This window comes from Pseudorasbora parva, chromosome 5 (genome assembly GCF_024679245.1).
Source record: "Pseudorasbora parva isolate DD20220531a chromosome 5, ASM2467924v1, whole genome shotgun sequence".
NCBI lineage: Eukaryota > Metazoa > Chordata > Actinopteri > Cypriniformes > Gobionidae > Pseudorasbora > Pseudorasbora parva.
In genome coordinates, this window is record NC_090176.1 from 25,321,149 (window position 1) to 25,345,375 (window position 24,227).

At 37.7% G+C, this 24,227-nt stretch overlaps 1 protein-coding gene across 4 annotated transcripts in view; it reads left to right on the forward strand.

Moving 5' to 3' along the window:
* The window catches only part of thsd7ba (thrombospondin, type I, domain containing 7Ba), a 385,534-nt gene that overhangs the window by 201,030 nt on the left and 160,277 nt on the right, over positions 1-24,227 (forward strand). For all 4 annotated transcript variants that reach the window (XM_067443589.1, XM_067443591.1, XM_067443588.1 and 1 more), the window contains one exon: positions 35-211. In XM_067443589.1, the coding sequence (XP_067299690.1) occupies positions 58-211 (154 nt within the window). In that variant the 5' untranslated portion in view covers positions 35-57. The remainder of the gene's footprint in view (positions 1-34; positions 212-24,227) is intronic.

Below are 24,227 nucleotides of genomic sequence, written 5' to 3' on the forward strand. Positions count from 1 at the left end.
ATTGTTGCTTTGTTTTGTTTTTTTGCTTTTGCAGGACTAAAAGTGGACAGGACGTCAATGGGCTGGACTATGATTCTAAAAGATGACTCTGGTGTAACGGGCTGGATATGGCGTGTTGGGAACTACCTGCTGCTCTCTATGTCTCTCATTGGAATGCAAGTGAGGTCGGACCTGGAATTTCCGAAGGACAGGCACTATACATGGAAAACGGGTAAGCGTGTTGTCTATGATGTCTGTTCCTGTGATATGGAGATTTCTACGCTAGATCTCTTTTTAATGGCTCCGCTTTGATGTTTCTCCCTCCTGTTAGCATTACACAGCATCCATCCATCCTTCCATTCAGGATTTATCTCACTCAAGCTCTGATGCAGTGTTTATCAGGAACTAGCGTAATAAATTCGCCCGTGCCGCATCATTTTGTCATGCTGCTTTTTTCCATCAAATGCTTAATTATTACATTGCTGTCTGAGATGTGGCTTAGCGGTTAACGTGTTCTGTGAGTGCAAAATTCTGTTTTCAATTGCTTGTTGTTCCAATCCCGATGCATAGAACAAAAAAGGAAGTTTCGCAAAATGTTCAAGCTGCTCTTTTCTCAACCGAAGCTTACTGAAAAAATGTGCTTCTACCTATATTTTTGGAAAACTTCAAAACAAACCTATACATACAATTCATTGTATTTCTCAGCTGAAATGAACAACAACAACTTCATTCCTTTGTACACAAATTATTATTTCAAGGAGAGATTATATTAATAAAGACCTGACCAATGCTGTTATGACCTCAGAACATTTTTGCCATAGTGTATCTTAATACATTTTGATGTTTACATCAAACCAGCTTCATATGTATGGCTGTTCTGATTGTGGTGGATGTTGGCCGAGCCTCGGGTCAGGTTGATGTTGGATGTTTTCGGTTTGATGATGTTTTCATGTTTGTTTATTTTATGTAATGGAAAATGTTTTTATCTCACATTTGCTTTTGTCGGTTAGTAAGTGTAGGTGTTGCGTTAGAGCATTAACCTTTTGGTGTCACACTCCAGGCATTTCATTTCCGAACTGGCGCAACACAACAGCCAGCAAAATATTACTGCCATATTCACGTTCATCGGTTTCGGATAGAACTGAACTCGTTTTTTTTACTGTAGCAACACTCACAGGACATTTCACTCTAAAGATACAAGAAGCAGAAATATCATCATGGGCACATTTTTTTCATTGAGCCTTTTCTATTCAGTGAAAGTGAAGTGACACCACAGCTGTTCTCTATTAATTCCACCTTTCTTTTTAAGCAGTGTGGTCATTCTGCTACTTTTTTTCCTTTTGTGTCACACGGACAAAAAAAGTTAGATGGGTTTGAAGCGACATGACTCTAAATAAATAATGACAGCATTTTTATTTTTGGATGAAATATCCCTTTAATTGCATTGTATTGACTGAGCGCACTGTTTGCAAGCATCTTTCATCCGTTCCTTTTTTCCCCCCACTGAGAATCCCTTATTCACACAGCTCCCAACATCACAACGACACTGACATCTTATGCTGGAATGAAAAACTCTGCCGAGTTTGATCAAGGGATCCTGTGTGGAAGTGGGTCTGTTAGCATAATATATGCTCTGAGAAAGATTATCCATCTCTTGCGGAACAATGACAGGCCCTACTGCAGAGAACGTAATCACATATAATGATGTATATAGTAATCTATTCCTAGTCCTCAAAGCTGGAGTAATTACCTATTGTTATGCCTAGCTTGAGATTTATGGGCTTTGCCAAGGCATTCTGAAGTAAAGCAGGATTTTTGTACATGTTGTGCTCAGTTTCACAAACAAGAAAATCAGATTCCGACCCTTAATCTCTCTGGTTCTGTCAGAACAGTTCTTATTTTCCCCTTGCTGCAATGATTGATTCCAGATAAGGACTTTTACCCTTGGCGCACGCGACTTGCTGCAGCTGTTGACTTCGAAATATTTGATAAATGAATCGCAAAGGCATTTGCATTCCATAAATGATTTAAAGCACCCAAAGGTGATTCAATTTGAGCCTGATTGTTGTCCTAGCTTTGCCTCCAAGAAGCAGACCTGCAAAATGAAGCAAAAAGCCTTCGGAGAGCGTCACTCTCAGATCAGCAGTGTGGAAAATGAAGTAATGAATTTAAACTCACTGCCTCAGATGTTTTCTCTGTCCCGGTGAGTGCGGTTTAAACCTTTTTCGTACACAAAGGCCTCATTGGCTTTATGATCAGCGCTTTCATGTGCTTCTCCTCAGTGTGGCGATGGTACGACTGAAAAGATAAAGAGATTGATGAACTACACTTGAAAAGGCCCGTACGCAGAAAGAATCTAATCAGATCATCGCGAGCTAGGCTGTGACATCTCTACTGAGCAGTGGCGGCTGATATATATCGCTTGGAAAAATGAGAAATCACACCACCGAATACAATCTAACGCTTTCCGGTGCGAGTAGCACCAGCGACAGCCATTGTACTTGCATCTGATGTGTCTGTGGCCATTAAGATCAACATACATTTTTTATGGAAAGGATTATCATATGGTTGGGCCAATTAGTAATGCCTTACAGAGCATGAGAGATATCTGGTGTGAATAATTAATGACTTGATTATAAAGTCAACTCAGTTCCACTTTGCAGAGTTTGAATTATTAGGTTGTAGTGATGCTTACTCTGAGGTACTGGCTTTTATCATGTGGTTGGTGATTGTTTTTTAGCACCAGTCTTCAGCTAGTCTGGAAAACATTGCCTTTTTATCGGTTCATATGGCTTTACGCTTGTAGTAATTGGTGGCCTATAATTCTTCTAGGCATTTAACCACAAGCAGAGCGGAGTTCAACTGTTATAGGAGAAGCTGTTCCCTCAGAGTTAGCAGAGCTGTGTGACTCTTGGCGTTATGGAGAGCTTGAAGTGTGCTTTGGGCTTGACCTTCATCACTGTCTGAGAAATCGGGGGGGTACCCAAGGCTGTGGGTAATGGGACGATAATTTAGCTCCTTAAACAAAGCACTCTCATTAGGGCCTGTGAGGAACAATCCCCCCTGCTCCATTTTTCACCAGCGACTGCCTGAAGAGAGGGAAAGTGAGAGTGATCAGTGGTTTGAGACTATGCAGGGTTTCTGCATGTTCTATAAAATCATAGAAATCTGGTGAAAATGTGAGCATTATTTCATATTGAGCCATCTGCTTTTAACAAGATGTAAATGGCTGATATATTTAGCATTGTCAAACCTCATGTGCTGGGGTGTACTGTGTATCTGCGAATACTGTGTATTAACCGGTTTCAGGAATGATTGTTTTCTTCCTAGTGCATGAAGATCCTATCAGGTTTTGTTTGCAAAAATAACGGATACAGGGAAATGTTGCGTATGCTTTGAAAGTTACTTGAACAGTTTGTTATTGTTATTAACTTATTTTGAGCTATTTGAAAAAAATGTACAGATTTTTTTTCAGCCCACATTTCACACTGCTAATGCTTTACTTGGCATATTATTATCTAGACATAATGCAAATGAAATCAATAATTGTCAAAATAGTTTTTTCTTTTCCTCTCAAGTCCAGATGGTTTATTTTAATGAATGCTCACTTCATATGGTTATTTTTACGTTTAAATATTTAAGACAGTAGAGTCGTGCCCTTTACCAATGATTAAATGCAACTACATTTACATTTATGCATTTGGCAGATGCTTTTATCAAAAGTGACTTACATAGCATTCAAACTGTACATTTTGCACGTTTATAAATTCCCTGGGAGTCAAACTTTATACAGGAATGATCACATTGCTAATGAGTTTGGTTTCAAACTCAAACACTATAAGACCGTAAAAGACCATAGATATATAATTACAGACAAAGCATTATGAAATAATTTGTTTACAGTTTGTAATGCAGCTGCTGTCCGATCCAGTACCAATACAGTTAGCTACTTCATCCATCAACAAATGTATCTTTGCAAACTCTCTGTGCCTCGTTAAAAAAACCAAAATGCTCCGAACAAACATATAATCCAGGACGTCGTTAAATAAACCATCCCCTAAAGTCTGTACTTTGATATGCATCAAAGCATGCTTTCTTTTACTCTTCCATTTGTCTTGTTGAAAGACTCAAGCGTGTAGAGTATGTGCGTGACACTCATATCCAGTCTAGGCAAATGTCTGCCATTAAGTGACTGAATGCCAGTAGGGGTCTATGTTGCAATTATGTACTATTCGTTGATGTGTGGAGGCAGGGATATGCAAATGTATTTGCCCATGTGACATCACAGACATCATGCAATATCAAAACGAGCTTGATTTAATAAATGCTTTGTTTATAATTAGGAGGACGTTTTAAGCGATAGAACTTGCAGGATGTTTTAAAGGTTCAAATACCTCTTATATGTCAAAAGATCAAGGTAAATTTGATTTCTCATGTCATGCCCCTTTAAAAGAAAACTGTAATGAACAAAATGCCTCTGTATTGATCTTGTGCTGTGCTTCTTGTTTTGTCTTCCTAGCATATCAACTGTTATATATGATTGTGCTGCAAGATAAATATGTCAGCAGTTGCACCATTACACCAGCCCTAGTGGAGTCTGATTGATCTCACTCTCAGATGAATTTATTCTCCAAAATACTGTGAAAGGTTTCATTGCTGGAGTCACGTGTGATGTTAAATCCGATGAGGCTTGGTTTGATTTGTTACACCATTATCGTTGTCCAGTTTCTAATGTAGACAGGATATGTAATTGGCTTTGAAAGGATGTATAATAGAATATGTAATTGACTTTAAAAGGACGATATACATTTGTATAATAATATAAAAGTCTCAGTCTACTACTACTGTTCACAAGCTTCATGAAGTCCTTTTTTATGACATTCAAGAGTTGGTAAGTAAACAAGATGACATTTAATATGTAAAACTGCTTTTTAGGTAACTGGTTAGGAGTAAGGATCATGGCCCTCAGTGTGGGAGACCTTATTTTAAAATCCAATCCTATTTGCAAATATCACTGTATCTCCTGTTCTTCAAAGTCCTGTTTATTTGCTCTTGTGATAAGGCTTATCTTCAAAAACAGAGCACCCAGTTGGTCTGCATTTCCTCATCAATAAGTATAAGCAATTAAACACTTGTGGCAGTGCATTGTCTATTAGCATATCACTTATATCCTCCTCACGGATGTTAACAGATTTTCTTGAGGTCTGGATTTGCATTATTAGGAAATGTCTCATCTCTTTCCCACATGCTTATCTCAAAGACGGGGGCTCAAATTTGTTATGGATGTTTCATGTTTTTTTGTTTTTGAAAAAACAAAATGTATAGCTTCGTCTTTTAGTCATTACTTGGTGGGCGCAAATTAGAGCTGTAGATCAAAGAATTTAATTTTTTGGAAAGAAGGCATTTGTAGCTATTTCGATCTCTTTTTAACCTCTAAAGGTTGCAAACACATTCCATTCTCTTAAACACGATGTCAAATCTCATTGCAAGTCTGCAAAATGTAGTTGATTTTATTTTTGATGGAGTTACCTCAGAGGTGAAAGGGGGAAAATGCTTTAGACAGGCGTGGAAGATTGACATTTTGAATACTTCCCTCAGACAAATACCAAGTACAGCATAGAATGGCATTGTGTTATTTTGCTTTGAGAAATGCACTGGCATTTGAACTGGCAGAATAATGCTGCGAGTCTCTTTCTCTGTGGCCGGCAGGTTTATTCTCCCCCTCCTCTCAGAACGCAGCTACAATCAGCTGTAGTGTAAATCACTGCGAGTCTCACTCCAATTACCACTTCCTTTATTTCACAGAGCTCTGTAGCACATTCATCTAAATGATTCCCAAATATACACATTGATTTGAAAGTCTAATTATGTCTATCCTCACCCCTAAACACATCTATACAGATACAATAAATAAAATATAATAACATATCAATTATTATATTAATAATAATCATGAATATTACTATTTAAATGTTTGCAGTTCGTAAGATTTGAATAAAGATGTTCATGAAAAAAAGATGGTCTTATGCTCCTCATTTGCTCTATATTTATTTAATCAAAAATACTGTAAAAGCAGTAATATTGTAAATTATTCTTTTCTAAAAAATAATAATTATTTGGCAAAGAAATATTATTAGCATCTTTACACCAGTCTTCAGTCACTATCCTTCAGAAATCATTCTAATATGGTGGTCTGCTGCTCAGGGAACAATTCGTTTCATTTCATTTTTTTTTTTTTTTTTTTTTAGGATTCTTTTATCAATAGAAAGTATGTCAAAGTATGCAATTTATTTAAACTAGAATTATTGTAGAATTATTGTCATAGTTTACCTTCTTATTATGAAAATGACTCTTATTCTGACACTGGGCTATAAACAAACATGCATACCAGTGATGGAAACTCGGGTCTGCGACTTGGACTCAAGTGAAAAAAAAAAAAAAAAAGACTTGGACTTGCAAACAACTGACCCGAGACTTGACTTGAGACTTGATATGGACTGGACATGGACTTGAAAAAATGAAAGTCTTTTGGCACAGCATTCCCAGTTACAGTTTCTATTTACTACCCCACATGACAGCACAAAATTCCACCTTTTACTGTTCCTTCATTCTAAATATGTGCTGCAGAATCGAATATCACAAAATATTTCTAAAAATGCACCAAGCCAGCAAGCACGTGACACATTTGAAGGCATGTGAATTCATCACCCATTAGAAAACTGCTGTTACATAAATTAGCAACAAATAGTAACAATATAGCCAAGCCTTACCTTAAAAAACTTTCAATTGAATTTTAAAAGCAATCAATTGATCCGAAGGGAAGCTGCAGTGTTACACAGCAGCAGAGGCTTACGGTCCTTTTTCACGAAGTACACATTTCCATGTCCTTTTCATACGGAATTAATGACCGTCCAACTTATTTCCACAAACGAGACACGCAGATGGAAATGTTGTTGTTCGTTGTTGTTTACTGTAATGCTTGTTAACGCTTTTTACAGTAACATTTACTGTAACGTTACTGTAACGCTTGTTAAACATATAACAAAACACAGGTTTTGTTACTGCCGATGCTCGCTAGACTGCATTATCCAGCATTGCTTGAGATCTACAGCAAATAGTATAATTTTGTAGAGTTTGAAAGGAATAGTAATGATTCAAGTAGTATTTTGTGTGCTTCATTATGCAATTTTAAAGTAGACGGAATCTGTTTTGATAGTTCAATACAATAATTAGATACTAGCTGAAAAAAAAAATATATTGCTAAAAACAGAACAAAGACTTTTTGAGACTTGACTTGGATCTCAGAGACTTAAAACTTGACTTGTGTTGGACCACAGGGACTTGTGAACATGTCTGATGCAAATATACACGTCTTGTTGCAACATTATGTATCTGTTTTGTGCAAATTTGAACCCTATTTCAGATATGTTTGTGACACTGATTGTATTTACATTACATTTAATCATTTAGCAGACGCTTTTATCCAAAGCAACTTACAAAAAAGGGGAGAGCAATAGAAGCAACGAAACAGACAAGGCCAACAACCTGTAAGAGCTGTACGAAGTCTCAGTTAATTAGCACAGTACACAGTTGTTGTTGTTTTTTTGCGTATTGTTAAGCGTATTGATTGTGTATTGTTAAGCGTTGTTTCTGTCCTCACCATGCCATTTCTTCTTCAGTTTAACATATAATTAGTTACACATTTCACTATGTTGATTTATGTATTGTTTTAAGAAGTTAAACAAGACCAGTAATCATGTTAAATATGTATTGTTTCCATATAACTACTTACATAGTCATTTTTATGCACTGAAACATTTCCCCACCCCGAAAAGACAAAACCCGGTCACAGTAAGTGCCACCATTTTGAGGATCCCAATCCCGCCAATAGAAGGCACAGTTCATTGTTCTCATGTGTGAGGGGATTGGTGATCTGAATGATTCTTGGTTTAACATTGTTAAACATATAAGTGAGTCATATATTTTAACTGAGTTTGTTTTGGTCTTTCTTAAATGTCTTTATTACCTTTAATTTCTAAATGGTTTAATTCAAGTAGGAGGAGCTTGGCCTTTTTAAGAGGGCCTTTCAGAATTGTTTGGAAATTTATAGATTGAGTTGGATTATAGTTGTGGAGCAGAATTGCTATTTTGGGTCAGTTTATTGTCATATTAGGTCCACATTGGTCCTTGATGAATATAATTTCTTTAAAAAACTCTTACTGACCTTAAACTTTTAACTGTCGTGCATTTAGTTAAATGCCATTCATTATTATTATACTATATTTTGTATTCTAACAAAGCATGGGCATTCTCTGAACTCATCAAAAATCCTCAGCATTTAAGTCTACGTACTTATTATAGTACAGTATATTAAATTTGGCACCATTTGCAGAAGTAAAAGGGTTTGTGTTCGTCTGCATTACATTGATGAATCTCGTGTGGATACTCTGGAGGTCCTAACGGTCGAGTTTCCAGAAGATGTGCATCCAGATTAAATGTGGGAAGAGCACATGAGGGCAGAGGCAATGATTCCCCGCAATGAGAAATCAATAAGGTTTCATTAAGGTAGGAGGGTTCATCTCAGCCCTTTCGTCATGTATCATTCAGCATTCAGTGTTTGCTGTCGATCGCAAAGATAAGAAAAGGAAGATGAAAAGAGAGAGGTGAAGTTTTACAGTATTACCACCAGTCTCACGGTAACCTCACATAACTCGCTGTTAATGAGCATCTTGAGGATATGAAATATTTCGACAGTACCAAAGCCAAAATTAATATATTTATATTTTAAAAGAATAAAATCAGATTACATTTCCTTTTATACCATGTTTTTTTTTTTCAGGACTCAGATTTGGACAATTTTAAATGTCTTTTAAATTTCAGTGGTTTCATACTCATGGCAGCCGATAATTCACTGTATAGAATAAATTGTGGTGTTCACACATTTATCCTCACTCTTAGTTAACCATGCGTAATGCAGTCTGGGTTGTATTTTCTTTTACCTTGCAGGGCGTTTGCTCATGGTTTTTGGAGATAGAATGTAAGAAAAAGTAAAAAGACCTTTTTATCCTGTTGCCATTAAGAAATCATTTTGACAATGAGATGACTAATATGCATGTTCTTAAATTATACTTTCTTTCCAAAACAACTGATTCACTGCATTCACTGGTGCTGTAACTGTCATCTGTATGTGCTGTTTATTAAAATTGACCTTGGAACACAGTGTAGATGCAGTGTTCAAGGCTTTCCTAACATTACGCGATAACGCGATTTGGAGTTGTAGCCGGTGTGTGTGCGCTATCTTCATGAGCAGGGGGAGCTGATTGAGGTTGTCTTAAAAGCTTTACATTCAGCCTCCCCGGACCCACCAAACAGGAATTTTCCAAGCTGTTTTCATTCCCAACAGAACATTTCCTTGCCAAGATACAGATTTCAGAAAGCCTTCTGGCTCTGATGTTCTTTGACGCTGTGAAGGTTATCTTATTAGCCACATGCAAAGTTATACGATTTTTTTGTTGTTGTTGTTAAAGTTTAATAAACTATTTTTTTATTATTATCAAATACATTTATTTTAATATATATATATATATATATATATATATATATATATATATATATATATATATATATATATATATGAACAATTCCATTTTTTTTATAGCCACCTTTGTTCATTTTTATCAAAGGTGCCAATAAGCCACACACACACACACACACACACACACACACACACACACACACACACACACACACACACACACACACACACACACACACACACACACACACACTGTGTATATATACACAGTGCCTTGCGACCTTTTGCCACATTTCAGGCTTCAAACATAATGATATAAAACTGTAATTTTTTGTGGAATATCAACAACAAGTGGGACACAATCATGAAGTGGAACGAAATGTATTGGATATTTTAAACTTTTAACAAATCAAAAACTGATAAAATGGGCGTGCAAAATTATTCGGCCCCTTTACTTTCAGTGCAGCAAACTCTCTCCAGAAGTTCAGTGAGGATCTCTGAATTATACAATGTTGACCTAAATGATTAATGATGACAAATACAATCCTGGAACTTAAAAAGGGACAGGATTCTGTGGCCAGATAAAACAAAACAAAAAAGAGAGCTTTTTGGCTGCAAACCCACTAGAAGTGTTAGTTGCAAACAAGGATGTCCATGGTTTAATATACTGCTGGATCTTTAATGTTGTGGGCTTATTTTCTTTTTTGCTGGAGGTCCTGAACATCTTGTTCAGATATATGGTATCATGGATTCTAGCAAATACCAACAGCTCAAAAATATAAACCCGACGGCCTCTGCCAGAAATAATTGGCTGTGGTTGGATCTCCCATCTGTCGATGATCCAAAACAAACATCAAAATCAATACAAAAATGAAAATGAGTGGGGTGAACTGAAGAGAAGAAGCACCAACACGTATCTGTGAATCTGAAGGATCTGGAGAGATTCTGTATGGAGGAATGGTCTCTGATCTCTTGTCAGATGTTCTCCAAACTCATCAGGCATTATAGAAGATGACTCAGAGCTGTTTTCTTGGGGAAAGGACGTTGCAATAATTGGGTGCCAAATTGAACTAGAGAAAACATTTATTTTATAATGAGACATTTTCCATTGTTTAACTTCAATGAAAGGGTAGAATTTTGTTTTTGTTTTTTTTAGAATGAAAGATCAAAAATATACACAATATAAATTTATTTTCGAAGCCCCCTTTCAAGGGTGCCAATAATTCACCTTATATTTAAAATGATTTTGATATATTGGTAGGGGCACTTCCAAGTTACATTTTATGTTAGCAAACATTCTTCACATCTGTTAGTTAAAAAATAGGAAGCAAATTTGAGCTTCACAACCACAAAGCATTAGTAATAGTCTAGTAAGTCATCAGTGAGCAAGAACACATTACCATATCTCGCATATGATAAATCACCATATGTCATTTGTGACAAAATACCATTAAATCAGAATGTCCCCATTTGTCATAAACTTTGCACACTGTGCAAATAACACATTTTTACAACACAAAAATGTGTGCAGGGTCAGTTCCAGCTCTTCACTACAGGAAAAGGTGTGAACTGCCAGCAAAGATCGCCAATAGCAGTGTGACAGACACACTCTGCAGGTGCTGGCATGGCTACCAAACTATCGGGTGCTTTTGGTAAAAGACCAAGAGCTGTGTGTTATTTAACTGGAAAGGACAGGAGGATGTGTCCATATGCTCTTAATGGAAGCAGTATGTAATATACGGGACATGCAGCAATAATTTTCAACTGGTTTCGCTGTTGTCTCAGATTGAAAGTACACATTACTAAAATTATTATTTCAATGATTTAAGTAATAAGTTCTTTAAGTAACGTTAAAGTAAAAATAGTAATGTGAAGTTTTTAAGATAATTTAAAATAATGTTTTTCAATTCTATATTTTAAAATGTGTATATATGTGTGTGTGTGTGTGTGTGTGTGTGTGTGTGTGTATGTGTGTGTACGTACTTGTTGACTCGTGACAAATTGCTTGTGATGTTTCTCATTTGTAAACATATGAGGATGCCAGAGGTAATAATGTCCATAAATTCACACATGGAAATGTATTAATATTAAAATATTATTTTAGACAGCAAATACAAACAACAAAAAACAAAATCTGGCTAGCACAAAATGTGTCTGCTGGTTATGTGGCTATTACCTAGTGACAGATAAATGTGTACCAGAATACTGTAGAATCTAATTGGAGTGTTTTCTCTTTTCAACCCACTTTTTTAGTGTTTATAGTGGCTCTTTGGCCTTGATAAACTGAATGTGATAATAAACTGCGATGACAAACTGAAGATTTAAGGAACTTGACAACATTTTCTGGAAATTAATATGACAGCCGATGTAACTGTGACAACACTGACAGAAAAAAAAAAAAAAAAACTGCCTAAGTTAGGGGACTGACACGAAAACATTGTCAAAAACCCATCACTTTCTATCAGGTAGGAATTTACAGCTCAGCAACTGTTGTGGCAGTAATGTTTTCTCTGTGTCATCACAAATTACCCACCCAGCCAGTGCAGCAACAGATTCAGTAAAATTGGTTCCCCTGTGATTAGATTTTCTCCTCTCTCCCACACAGTCCTGTTTGAAACTTTATACTGTGTGTGCGGTAATTAACATGGTATTACATGGCCTTGGGGCCACTCCAGGGGCCCTTAGGAGAGTGTAGCGAAGATGCAGTGGATGTCATTGTCCTCCTGTCACACTGCTGTCCGAGGCTTGAGACTATGGTAATGCTCGCTGTTCTGTATTTTACTCCACATTCTTCCATCTAACAATGCATTTATATGGATTTCGTTCAGAAAGACTGTAACAGAAACACTGTCCTAGATATGGAATCCTTTCCTTGTTACTAGGGAATTAAAGTCACCTGTAAATGTCATTTGAATTAATTAAAGGTGCACTATGTAACACAAAAATCTGTAAAACCATCTATCTACCACTAAAAACTAAAAAAAAGCCACTTTGCCAGAGTTATATATTTTGTTCCGTTAAGTACTTTAATTATGCATTACTAATGCATTATCCCAAATGTTTACAACTATTTGTAGAATCGTGAGAAAATTGCATTTTTAACCAGAAAATTGCATCATATCTGCGAGTAAAATTCATAACATAATTATTAACACACTCAGATGTATCTAATATGATAAACAGATACTGTATGTTACATCAAACTCATGACCGGAAAGGGGAAATAGCACCGGCGACTGTGGCATAATAAAAGTCCCACTGCTAGCAAGGCATGTGTTCCATTAATCTTATTAACAATCGCTCCAGCCAGAGTCCTGCACGGGATCGGGTACCCACGGGTCAACCCGCAAATTTTGCTGAAACGGGTGAAAAACATCCAGCTGTGTCGGATATGGGTGCGGGTCGGGTCAGACACGGGGGAAACACGGATCTAACACAGGTTTAAAAGAGTCATGTGCGAACGTAAAAATATATGCATATTTTTAGGAACACATCTTCAAATATATGTCTTGCCTTTATTTCAAATTAATAAAATAATTTCAAAACAATATCAGGTTATTTGTGCTCACGCCGGCGCGCGCCCTCCCAGGATTCTCTCACTTTCAAAAAATCACAACCACGTAAAGGGGGTCGCACACCGAATGCACAGCTCAGCTCAGCACCGTGCAGCGCCCTGTCTCAGGTATCTCGCACCGGACGCGCACATTATATACGTGCAAGCTCAATTTTGAATCGACTTCTGACAGAAGAGTTGCACCTTGTAGCAAGGTTTAAACTCAGTACATTGACAATTTGAGTGAAATATAATATACATTTTATATAAAACCTTGAAATGGAGCTCTGTGGCGCGGCAGGATTTTGAACAAATTCCTGAGTTGCCGCAGATGGGCGCTGAATGCCGCCGCCGGTGTGGGTACGCTCATTGAAAATAATGTGTTCGAATTTTAAAGACGTGGCGCGGTGCTGTAATTACTTTTGTATGACCTGCCAATAAATGAGTATATAATGTTATTTATATAATGCTAAACTGATTTTATTTCAGGTGCGGTTCGGGTGTCAGTTCTACTTTAAGTGGGTCAGGTCGGGTGCACATTTTAATTAGTGCTCATGTTGGAAAACGGGTCGGATGCAGTTTATGGGATGCGGGTACGGGCGGGTGCGGATTTACAATATCGGACCCGTGCAGGACTCTTTTTGGAGGCCACACTGTATATTATATAGGTCTAAAGCTGTGGTAAAAGCTGCGGCCTAGATGACAACAAACAAGCCAGCATGCATCCATCACGAAAGTTTAGTTATGCATGTCTACACCGGACATGTGGTGCAGCAAAACTAGTTTTTTCTCCCATTACAGTCCAAAGAGCTGTCTACACTGGAAGCACCCCTGATGCGCCTTCAGCTGACGGACATTCTCTTGCTATTTTTACCATTCTGCACAGCTAGTCCACTTTATTTTTTTGACTGCAAAAATATCTTTACTTGCAAATGTCAGTGTGATTTGATGGCTATGTATTTTAGTGTTTATTAACTAACTTCTGACTGATACATCAGAGGCAGATTGCGATGTTTCTCGCCTTTTAATGAGACTTCTACCTGCATGATGTGCAGTTGTGCTTTTCAAGGACCAGAATTTCAGGCATCATTAGACCACTAAATGCGTAGAGCAGTGTGCTAGATCAAGAGAAAGTAAACTGAATGAATGTGCATTGTGATTCATTATACATCTTACATCATTTCACCAGTAAGTGGTTACGATTGAAATTGAACTGATTTGCTCAAACACCCGATTTATTCAGCAACAAATCAAGTGAGTCATTGAATTGTTCACTCAGGTGATTCATTCAAATAGATTAATGCCCGACTAAAACATTACTGCTGTGTGTTGCTCTAAATGCAGGGGTTGTGTTGATGTTTCATTTGGAAGTAAATTGGTGGAGCAAAAACCGGCAAGGCAAGGGCCAGTTCACACCGAAAGTGTTTTTACATGCAAAGCGCATAACCCATGTAAAGCAGGAGTACGGTAACAGAAATGCTACTCTAGATATGGTCTTTCCCTTGTAATTGGGGAATTTAAGTTACCTGTAATTGTAATTAATTGATTAAGACTTGGTTCTTCTCACTGTCTGTATATGAGAAAGTTTGAGTCATACTAGTTTCATTAGGTGGAAAGAAGGAAAGAATAGTTACCCACCAAAAACTTGACTTTTAAAAAGAATTCAGGCTAAAAGAGTAACCCCCAACGCTTTTTGTTTCGCTCTTTCCTCTAGGTTTCTGCGTGCGTCAATACGCGTGTGTCAAGGGTCAAGAGTTTTAGCGCAAGCGACTCTTGTTCTGCTGACTGCCGGAAGCTAGGTATTTTAGTCTATAAAGTTTAAAATATGGATGTTTTTCTTACACAAACACGCCACTTCACTTCAGTAGGCCTTTATTAACCACATGGAGCAGTTATATAATATATGTACTTTTATGGACTTCAAAAATGATCAGTCAATTAACCGCCACTATAAGGCTTGGAAGAGCTAGTACATTTTTTAAAATATAATTCTTATTTCATTCATCTGAAAGAAGAATATCATACACCTTGGATGACTTGAGGGTGAGTAAATCATGGGCTAATTAAAATGTTGTGGTGAAATAACCCTTTCAGACAATTACCACACAGTTCATATGATTAGTTGTACAATCTTTTTAAAGGGGGGGTGAAATGCTGTTTCATGCATACTGATCTTTTTACACTGTTAAAGACTTGGAATCCCATACTAAACATAGACAAAGTTTCAAAAGTTAAGGTGGACGTTTGATGGGAGTATTTCTTTGTCAAAAATACTACTTCCGGTTAGTCATAAGTTTCGGCAAGTTTTTTGAGATCATGCGTCCCCATTGACGTTAGTGGGGGCGGAATTTCCTTGTATGGGCCTTACGGACAATTCTACCGGAAGCGCGTGAGAGAGAGAGAGGGAGAGAGCGAAAGTAACAGGCTATGCCCATCAAAGCGGGGCTTGTAGGATGCTGGACAGGTGACAATTACACATAGCACATAACAATGTCACCAAAAAAGTGGGTTTTTGGTTGCCAGACCAAGACAGTCCTGCACAGATTCGCCAAAAACCCCGCGTTAAGGCAACAGTGGATGTAATTTGCTTTTCCGGATCAGCAACTGAGTTGCGCGAATGTTTATATCTGTTCGCTGCATTTCGGTGCCGACTGTTTCACAAGGCCCAGCTCGACGCCGAATTTTCCCAATCGCCTAATGCTGAAGGATGGAGCAGTCCCAACGTTAGAAGGGTGAGTGAGACTGCTTTTAGTCCGCTTACTGTCTACACAAACCACGCGTAAACACACAAACACACGTGCACAACTGCACTTCCCACATGTACACCTTCAAAGACAAAAATACGACGATATAATTCAAGTATAAATATGTAAATAACACAAGCCGCTAAGCATATTATATAGTTAGTGTATAACTTGTAATTTACCACATACAGACGTCCTGCTCTAGTCGTTTTTGCTGCTGCTCCTGTTCAACTGCAGCCTCTGGGTCTGATTCCGGATCATAGATGTATGGCTGTATCTGATTAAAAGCCATATTTTTATTTTGAATAAAGTTTTTTTCCGCTGTTAGGGATGATGCTCGACTCAACACACAGCGCGCTGCTGCACACGTCATTATTTAGCTCCGCTCACACGACACGCCCCCACCCGCTCGGCTTTTTTCGGAAAGACTCGGAACAGCGCATCTTTCTTATATAATTATTAAAAAAATTAAAACTTTTCGGAGATATGCAGGATGCAATGCTACTCTATAGGTACTCAAGATTGACATGACACTGACTGAAACTGAGTGTTTCACCCCCCCTTTAAGTGTTTGAAGCATTAAAGAGGTAGTTGCGTAGCTGTCAAAGGAGAGTACAGAACTGGCAAAGATTGAAGATGATTGTAAGTCTTACTGATTTGTGTAACTTATTTTAACTTTAGCGCCTTGAACGTTGCGTGAGATGCTGCAAAATGTGTGTACAAAAACACATTTTGTTTGAACAGCCCCTACATTAACTGTTAATGTTGTTTTTAAAATCTAAGTTACTACATATTAACGAGGTCATGAAAAGAAAATCAAAATGCCATCAATATTTATACACATAAGAGGTTAGTCTATCAACTATCAAGTTAAAAATAAACATTTTTATTTTCCACCTGAAATGCACGTATTTTAAATCGCCCCGTTTGTGACATGATGACTTTCCACTACACGTCCTTTAACAAGCAAATCAAGAAGGTTTGCTCTTAACAGCTCTTGTATGTCCATCAATCAGAAGAGTGATACGGCTTTGACGGTAAGATGACGAGCATGACTCTTGTTCTGTCCCTGGATGAAAGAGACAAAGCATGCTGTGATCACCTGCGGTGGATTTAGTCATATTAAATCATATTTTTGCCTTCAATTAAACCAGTTCAATTAAATATTACTGCATGAAGGACATTTTAGGTAGCTTTTTTCTCTACCAGTGACCATCATTTCTTCACCTGCTGATTCTGTTCAAACAAGCTGAACTGGTAAACACGTTTCCCTCTTTATATTAACGAGTCACAGATCCATACGTTTGCATGTTTCGTTCAGCTGTGTGTGCTGTTCTGCTGGGAATACAGATCTCAGGTGAAGGCACAGGGAGCCTAAATGAGACGCTCCTGAGGTTGCATCTCAATGAGCTGTGAGAGAGCACACAGCTGTAATGATAAACAGAGCCAAAGCTGCTGCTGGGCTTTTGCTTTTATGCTCTATGGGGACATTTTCCTTCAAAGGGAGCTGGTTTGTTTTCAGAAATGAAAGGGTCATGTACTCTGTATGTTTAGATATTGAAGGTAATGCCTCACGCTTAGGGAGTTGTGTTGAAAAGGACATGCTGATATTTTCTCTAGCAAGTTGTCAATATACTGTATATGCATTATTGTATTATTTATTGGTTCTATTTTATTATTTTATTTCCTGTAAAAAGCTGTAAAAAGTCTCTCCAATCAGGCATAACATTATGACCACTAACACTGATTATCTGTTCATCACAGCACCTGTTAGTGGGGGCGATATATTGAACATCAAGTAAACATTTTGTCCTCAACATTGATGTGTTAGAAGCAGGAACAAAAACGTTGAGCAAGTTTAATGTATGACTGGGCATCCGAGCATCTCCAAAACTGCAGCTCTTGGTGGGGTGTTCCTGGTCTGCATTGGGCAGTATCTATAAAAAGTTGTCCAAGGAACAGTTGTGAACCGGCGGCAGGGTCATGGGCGGCCAAGGCTTATTGATGCACGTGGGGAGCGAAGTCTGGCCCGTGTGGTCAGATCAAACAGACAAGCTACTGTAGCTCAAATTGCTCAAGAAGTTGATGCTGGTTCTGAAAGAAAGGTGCCAGAATACACAGTGCATCACAGTTTGTTGTGCATAACCTCAGACCAGTCCCTGTCCACCTCCGACAGCAGCAACAGGGGGCACGTGAGCATCAGAACTGGACAACGGATTAGTGGAAGAAGGTGGCTTGGTCTGATGAATCATGTTTTCTTTCACATCATAGGGATGGCCAGGTGTGTGTCACTTACCTGGGGAACATATGGCACCATGATGCACTATGGAAAGAAGACAAGTCGGTGGAGGCAATGTTCTGCTGGAAAACCTTGGGTCCTGCCATCCATATGGATGCTACTTTAATGCATACCACCTGCCAAAGCATTGTTGCAGGCCATACACCCTTGCATGGAAACGGTATACCCTGGTCGCGGTGGCTTCTTTCAAATGTTAATTTGTAAATTGTTTAATTTGTTAAAAGCCGACGTTTGGGCTCATTTTGGATCAGCTGCTCAGTTGTTCAGCGTTATTGCGCCACAGAATGAACACCGGCGGTGTTGGCGACATGCATTCATCTCGCGGCAACGCGCGCGGTCACGTAGATCACGGCGCTCTCAATAGTTGTAAAACAAACCAGCGCTCTCAATACATTTGAATGGCTTAAGTGGACAGACAACAGCTTCACTTCACTATACACATCTGGGGGAAACATTTTGTAATGTTATAATATCAACGCACTTTGTTTTATGAGTATGCACATTTTGTGCTTCTGTTTACATTTCTTTTATAACTTGACTGTATAGGAAGAAATATACTGTCTATTGCTTACAGTTACATGCACTTTAGAGGTGTTAATAAAGGGCCTGTTTGTTAAAGGTGTGGTTTGTATTCAACACTTACAATATGGTACAATTTATTCTGCTAAATAAACCATGACAGGAAACATGCTGGGGTAAATTTGTTCTAATACTGCACACATTATTTAAAAATATACTCGGCTAGATGGCGCCTTTTCAAAACAAAGGTGTAGTTTGATGACGCCAGGTTTGTCTCAGGATCTTGGGACATGTGGTCTTTACCTCACAGCCAGTGAAAAAGAATCGGGATAGGACTCATATTCATGGATGCGGTTATTAATGTTACTTTAGTTATGAAGCAAAGCAGGACCGAGTGTTGAGGAGCTGAGCGAGGCCGCTGGAGTGATTGTAAATGAGCTGATCAACACGCCTCGCGAGCAGCGGGACTTTTATTATGACGGGACGCAGTCGTCTCCGCCATTTCTGCTTTTCCTGTCATGAATATGAGGTAACGCAGCTCTGTTTATCATATTAGATACATTTAAGTGTGTTTAAAATTATGTTATTATTAGGGCTGGGACAACGCGTCGATGTCATCGATGACGTCGATGCAAAAAATACGTCGACGCAAAATATGCGCGTCGATTCGTCAGACTCAAAATAAAGATGGTGGCACCGGAGAGTAGTAGCAACCATAGATATACATAATAAAGTATATTATGTAAATAAGTATATTATTTATTATGTATATCTATGGTAGCAACACGAGTGGCTCCTCAGACTTTCAGAAGTGCAAGGCTTGCGGGTTGGCGCGCGGCGCGCACGGAGCAAGCGCTCTTATACACAGGTGCGCATGCACGCGTTTTGTTGTCACGGCTACATAAACAAATTTCTGTACACAGGAAGACAGATTAAATTAAGTTACGGTACCGACATCCAGTTATGGTGTCCCGCCTTTGTTTTACTGTCTATTAAAGTCTGCCGCGTTTAAGTTACGGTGTAGCCTGTGTACTGTCATACATGTTTTCATAATGCAGAATATTCCCTCAGCGCGCTGTCAGGCAGTTTGGGGCTGCCCGACTGTGTGCACTCGAATGCCGTGACATCGTGAGCTCACGCATACAATCAGTCGGCTAGTAACAGTTCGCAATTATATCCATATATCCTACCTTTTCTTGTAAACCCGATAAAATCCATGTGAATGAACGTCATCGGGGATGTTTAATCCACAAGCATTCTGAGAACTATTCCTACTTGTCGTTCACGTCAATCTAAAAGTTGTCCTTTTTGGCTATAGGCGATTTTCATTCAAAGATGTAAAAGTAATTAAGCTATGTAGCCTATTGTATCATTTTTTTACTAGATAAAAACATTAAAAACATATTGCAATAAATAATTACTCTGTTTAGCCTATGAATGGGCAATCCGATCCAGTCAGCACTGTCATTAGAGCGTGATAGCCAAACTTAACCCTTGATTAACCAGCGGCACTGTTTGCTATTTATCTTATTCCAATCACATGCATTTTTACATGATTTGTTATTTGTTCTATTTTTTATATCTTTGCATTATATATGCAAATGTTTACTCATTAGAAATAATCTTATCTTGTTCATATAATTCAGTGTCACCTATCAACCTGTAAGTTTTGCTGCACAGCAATGAAGGTACTCTTTACAAGACGTATTGTGTCCTTAATAATGGCATCAGAATGCAACCAAAGCACATGATGGTAATAAGAAGATGGCTATAATTAATTGTAAATCATCCAAAATAAATGCCATGATCATTAGATTTTATACAGGTGTTACTATATTGATTTTGTAAAAGGTGATCAGCAACCAAATATTGATAATATGGAAGTTACTGCCTTTTGCCTTGGCATGACTCCACATTTTTTTGCAGACAATACAAAGGCAGAGTGCAGTAACTTCAAAATAGTGTGTGTGTGTGTGTGTGTGTGTGTGTGTGTGTGTGTGTGTGTGTGTGTGTGTGTGTGTTTTGTTATGATTTTATTGAATGCATTGTTCTTGTATAGTCTTTTACTTTGGAATTTAAGAGCAATAAACATATATTGCAATGTTAAGGAATTATTTTTTTTCATTCAGATAATTAAATCAACATGTATAAATTGCTATTAGGCAATTAATGGGTAGATAATCAATAATCGAATCGAATCGTAACCGAATCGGACAGGAAAAATTAATCGTTAGATTAATCGATGCATCGAAAAAATTATCGCTAGATTAATCGTTTAAAAAATAATCGTTTATTGCTCTGTGGCTGCTGTGGCACTTGTTCTCACTGCAGTAAGTGTTTCTGACAAATAAAACAGGAAACCGAGGGTAACGCAGATATGACACAATTGACAGGCAACTCCCTCAGACGTCCCAAGTCCTTAGTTAAAATAGCAATTTTCTCACAATTTACAAATAGTTGTAAACATTTGGGATATTGTAAGAACTGAACAAAATATATAACACTAGCCTAGAGGTTTTTGGTAATTTATATTTTACTGCAATAATACTACATAGTATTTAAAGGTGAGCCATATCTAGTAACCGATGTTAATATTTCAAATCACCAAAACAAACACGCTCCAATCCCAAATGAGTCTCACCCCTATTTTGATAGCTCTGCCCACACAGTTGATAATATAAGACATTGCATTTGACCTGAAACTGAAGAGGATGAACACCAGCGGGCGTAACGGCTACACTTTGCTATCTGGTTAATGAACTCAACAAAATGCATCCTTTATGAGATTTATCAGATGTAGACAACATAAAAGTAATCTTACAACTTGCAGCAGCACAAAAGGATGCGAGTATGCACATGAACTTGACCACGCTAGTCTGATGTAGGCTAACTCTCGTTGGATTTCCTTTAATAGCTGATACATGGGGAGCTAAATCACAGAGAATTTACAACTTTCAATTACAATTCTGTTTTCATTATAATGATGTGTGTATGAAAGATTGGCGTTGCACGTCTTGCACTATATTTCATGATCAAAGGGAATCCTGGCATCACTGCAGTGTGCGCTTTCATAACCAGTTTCACTTTATTTCTCCGGTCTGGAAGGCATGCTGTCTAAAACTAACCAGTTAGACGTCAGGTACTGCCCCAAAAACAATCTGAAAAATAGACAAATATTTAAATATTTGATTTTCCCGCCAGAAATCTCTGTTACTATGGACACTAACTCTATTATCACAGCTGTTCATCTTTTAGTTAATCAGCATGTGTATTTAAGTTCCTCTTGTTCACTCAGTGTTTGTCCGGTTTTGTGGATCATTGGTATTAAACTTGTGTAAACTTAATTTGCCTTCATGCAACCACGCGTGACACAAGTACAAAGAGTTACAAATTATTCAAAGAATACATTTAAGGCTTTAAAATAATTAACTGTTTGCTAAGTGTAATTTCTTGTTTCTTTTAACATACAAGTAATAACCTATTTCTATTTTAAATGAGTAAGATTTTTTCCTCCCCATGAACTTTTGTGGATAAAGAATTTTCCATATACAATCAGTAAATTCACAATATATAAGGTTTTGAAGTCACTAGTATAATCATAAAATAATAACCTATTTTTCTTTAAGTTGTAATTCAATAGTACTATTTTTAACAAAAAAGCCAGATCACACTAAAATAATTTTGTGTAAAATACACTGTCAGAAAAAAAGGTGAATTGCTGTCACTGGTGCGGTACCCTAAGGTACAAAACCAGAAAGGTACTAGTATGTACCTGTAAGGTACTAATATGTACATTTAAAGAACCGATATGCACCTTTTAAGGTCCTAATATGCACCATTTAGGGGTGAGTAAGGTACAAAGATGTACCCTTTTCACTTTTGTACCCTAGGGTACCACCCCAGTGACAGCACTGTACCTTTTTTCTGAGAGTGAATCATAAAATCATTTGTCCTTTTAGCTGACCTGAACAGTTTGAAGGGTTGGTCTGCTATAAGACTTCAGTGTAAACATCCACTGCTGTGATTGGCTAAAATCTTTGTATATGAAATAGCTTAGTATTGCATGTGGAATTATCTTCAAACCGTTAAGTACATGTTTATTATTACAGTTCTCAAGATGAACTAATTGTGGAAAGTGTTGATTATAGTATATGTAGATCCATGGCCTTATATTCAGATTGTGGCATGATGGTTGCAGTGATGAACATTATAGCCGATCTCAGACATGTTGAGTACATGAAAGCAGCGATCTCATCATTGCAACTCGATTTCTGCAAACGAATGAATGCTTTCATCATAACTAGCTGTGCGAACACAGTATAATCAGTCACTGATCAACTTTGACTGACAGCTCCAGCGATTGCAAAGGGAGTGTTCTTTGATCGCTTTCTATATATAATTTAATCAAAGTTTAAATAACAGATTATTTTCATCATACTAAGAGAAACGATGTGAAGTTGTTTGACCAGTTGTTCACTAGTTTGATTTATTGACACATGTACAAAGAACATCTGACTGTACAGGAGTCATATCAGAAATCGCTGGTCACAAATCAGGTATTAGAAATAACAGTTACTTACATGTTGTTGTACTTACATGTTGAGTCAGCCACCAACTGTGGTAAGGTAATGTTAGTGCATTCTGTTTCTCTCCTCTCTTCGTCATTTCACACACTAGTGGCCAAAGTTGCAATGATGAGGTAGACGTTGATCTTCCGCAGAGGCGGTCTTTCACATATATAGATGAGCACATTCCAGTGAGATGTTCCAATGTTCTCTGGGCTTGGTAACAATAAAAGGTGTTTTTGGACTTTAATTTCATTCCCATTTAATTCATAGTCAGAAGGAAAGACCAGTATGTGACTTACATATTATTCAATAAAGTATCAGGTGATATTTAGTAGACTAAAACTAGACTAAAACGAAAAACAATTCAGGTGACTAAAATATGACTAAATGTCATTTTAGTCAAAAGACTATAACTAAGACTAAATCAAAATTTGCTGTCAAAGTTAACACTGATGGAGAGTGAAATCTTTGAATGATGTGCTTTCAAAGTGATGTTCATTCATGCATTCAGCTTCTATGGAAATCTACAGAACTTTTTGTGAAGTTGCAAGGCCCTCATGGAATGTACAGAGATTCCATGTGCCTGAATATAACTTGTCTGACACATGACGTGAAAGAGTTCACACCATATAGTGAATTAATATGTACATAATATATATTTTGTCACTCATTATCTAAGTATAACACTTGTGGATGGCATACAAATTTAATCTCTCTCTCTCTCTCTCTCTCTCTCTCTCTCTCTCTCTCTCTCTCTCTCTCTCTCTCTCTCTCTGTCTCTCTCTCTCTCTCTCTCTCTCTCTCTCTCTCTCTCTCTCTCTCTCTCTCTCTAAAATTTGGTTTATAACAGTTGATTTTTGAAATTAGGTTAAGTTGAGTTATGTGTAAGTTTTTGGGATGGTGTTGGGATGGCGTCGTTCCCAAATGGAGGAACACCTGTGTCTCTGCGTAATGGAATTATGTGTGTTCCTGCGCCAGGTGTGGAGGTGGAAGACGTGCTAGTGGCGATCAGATAGCAGATCAGCTTTGA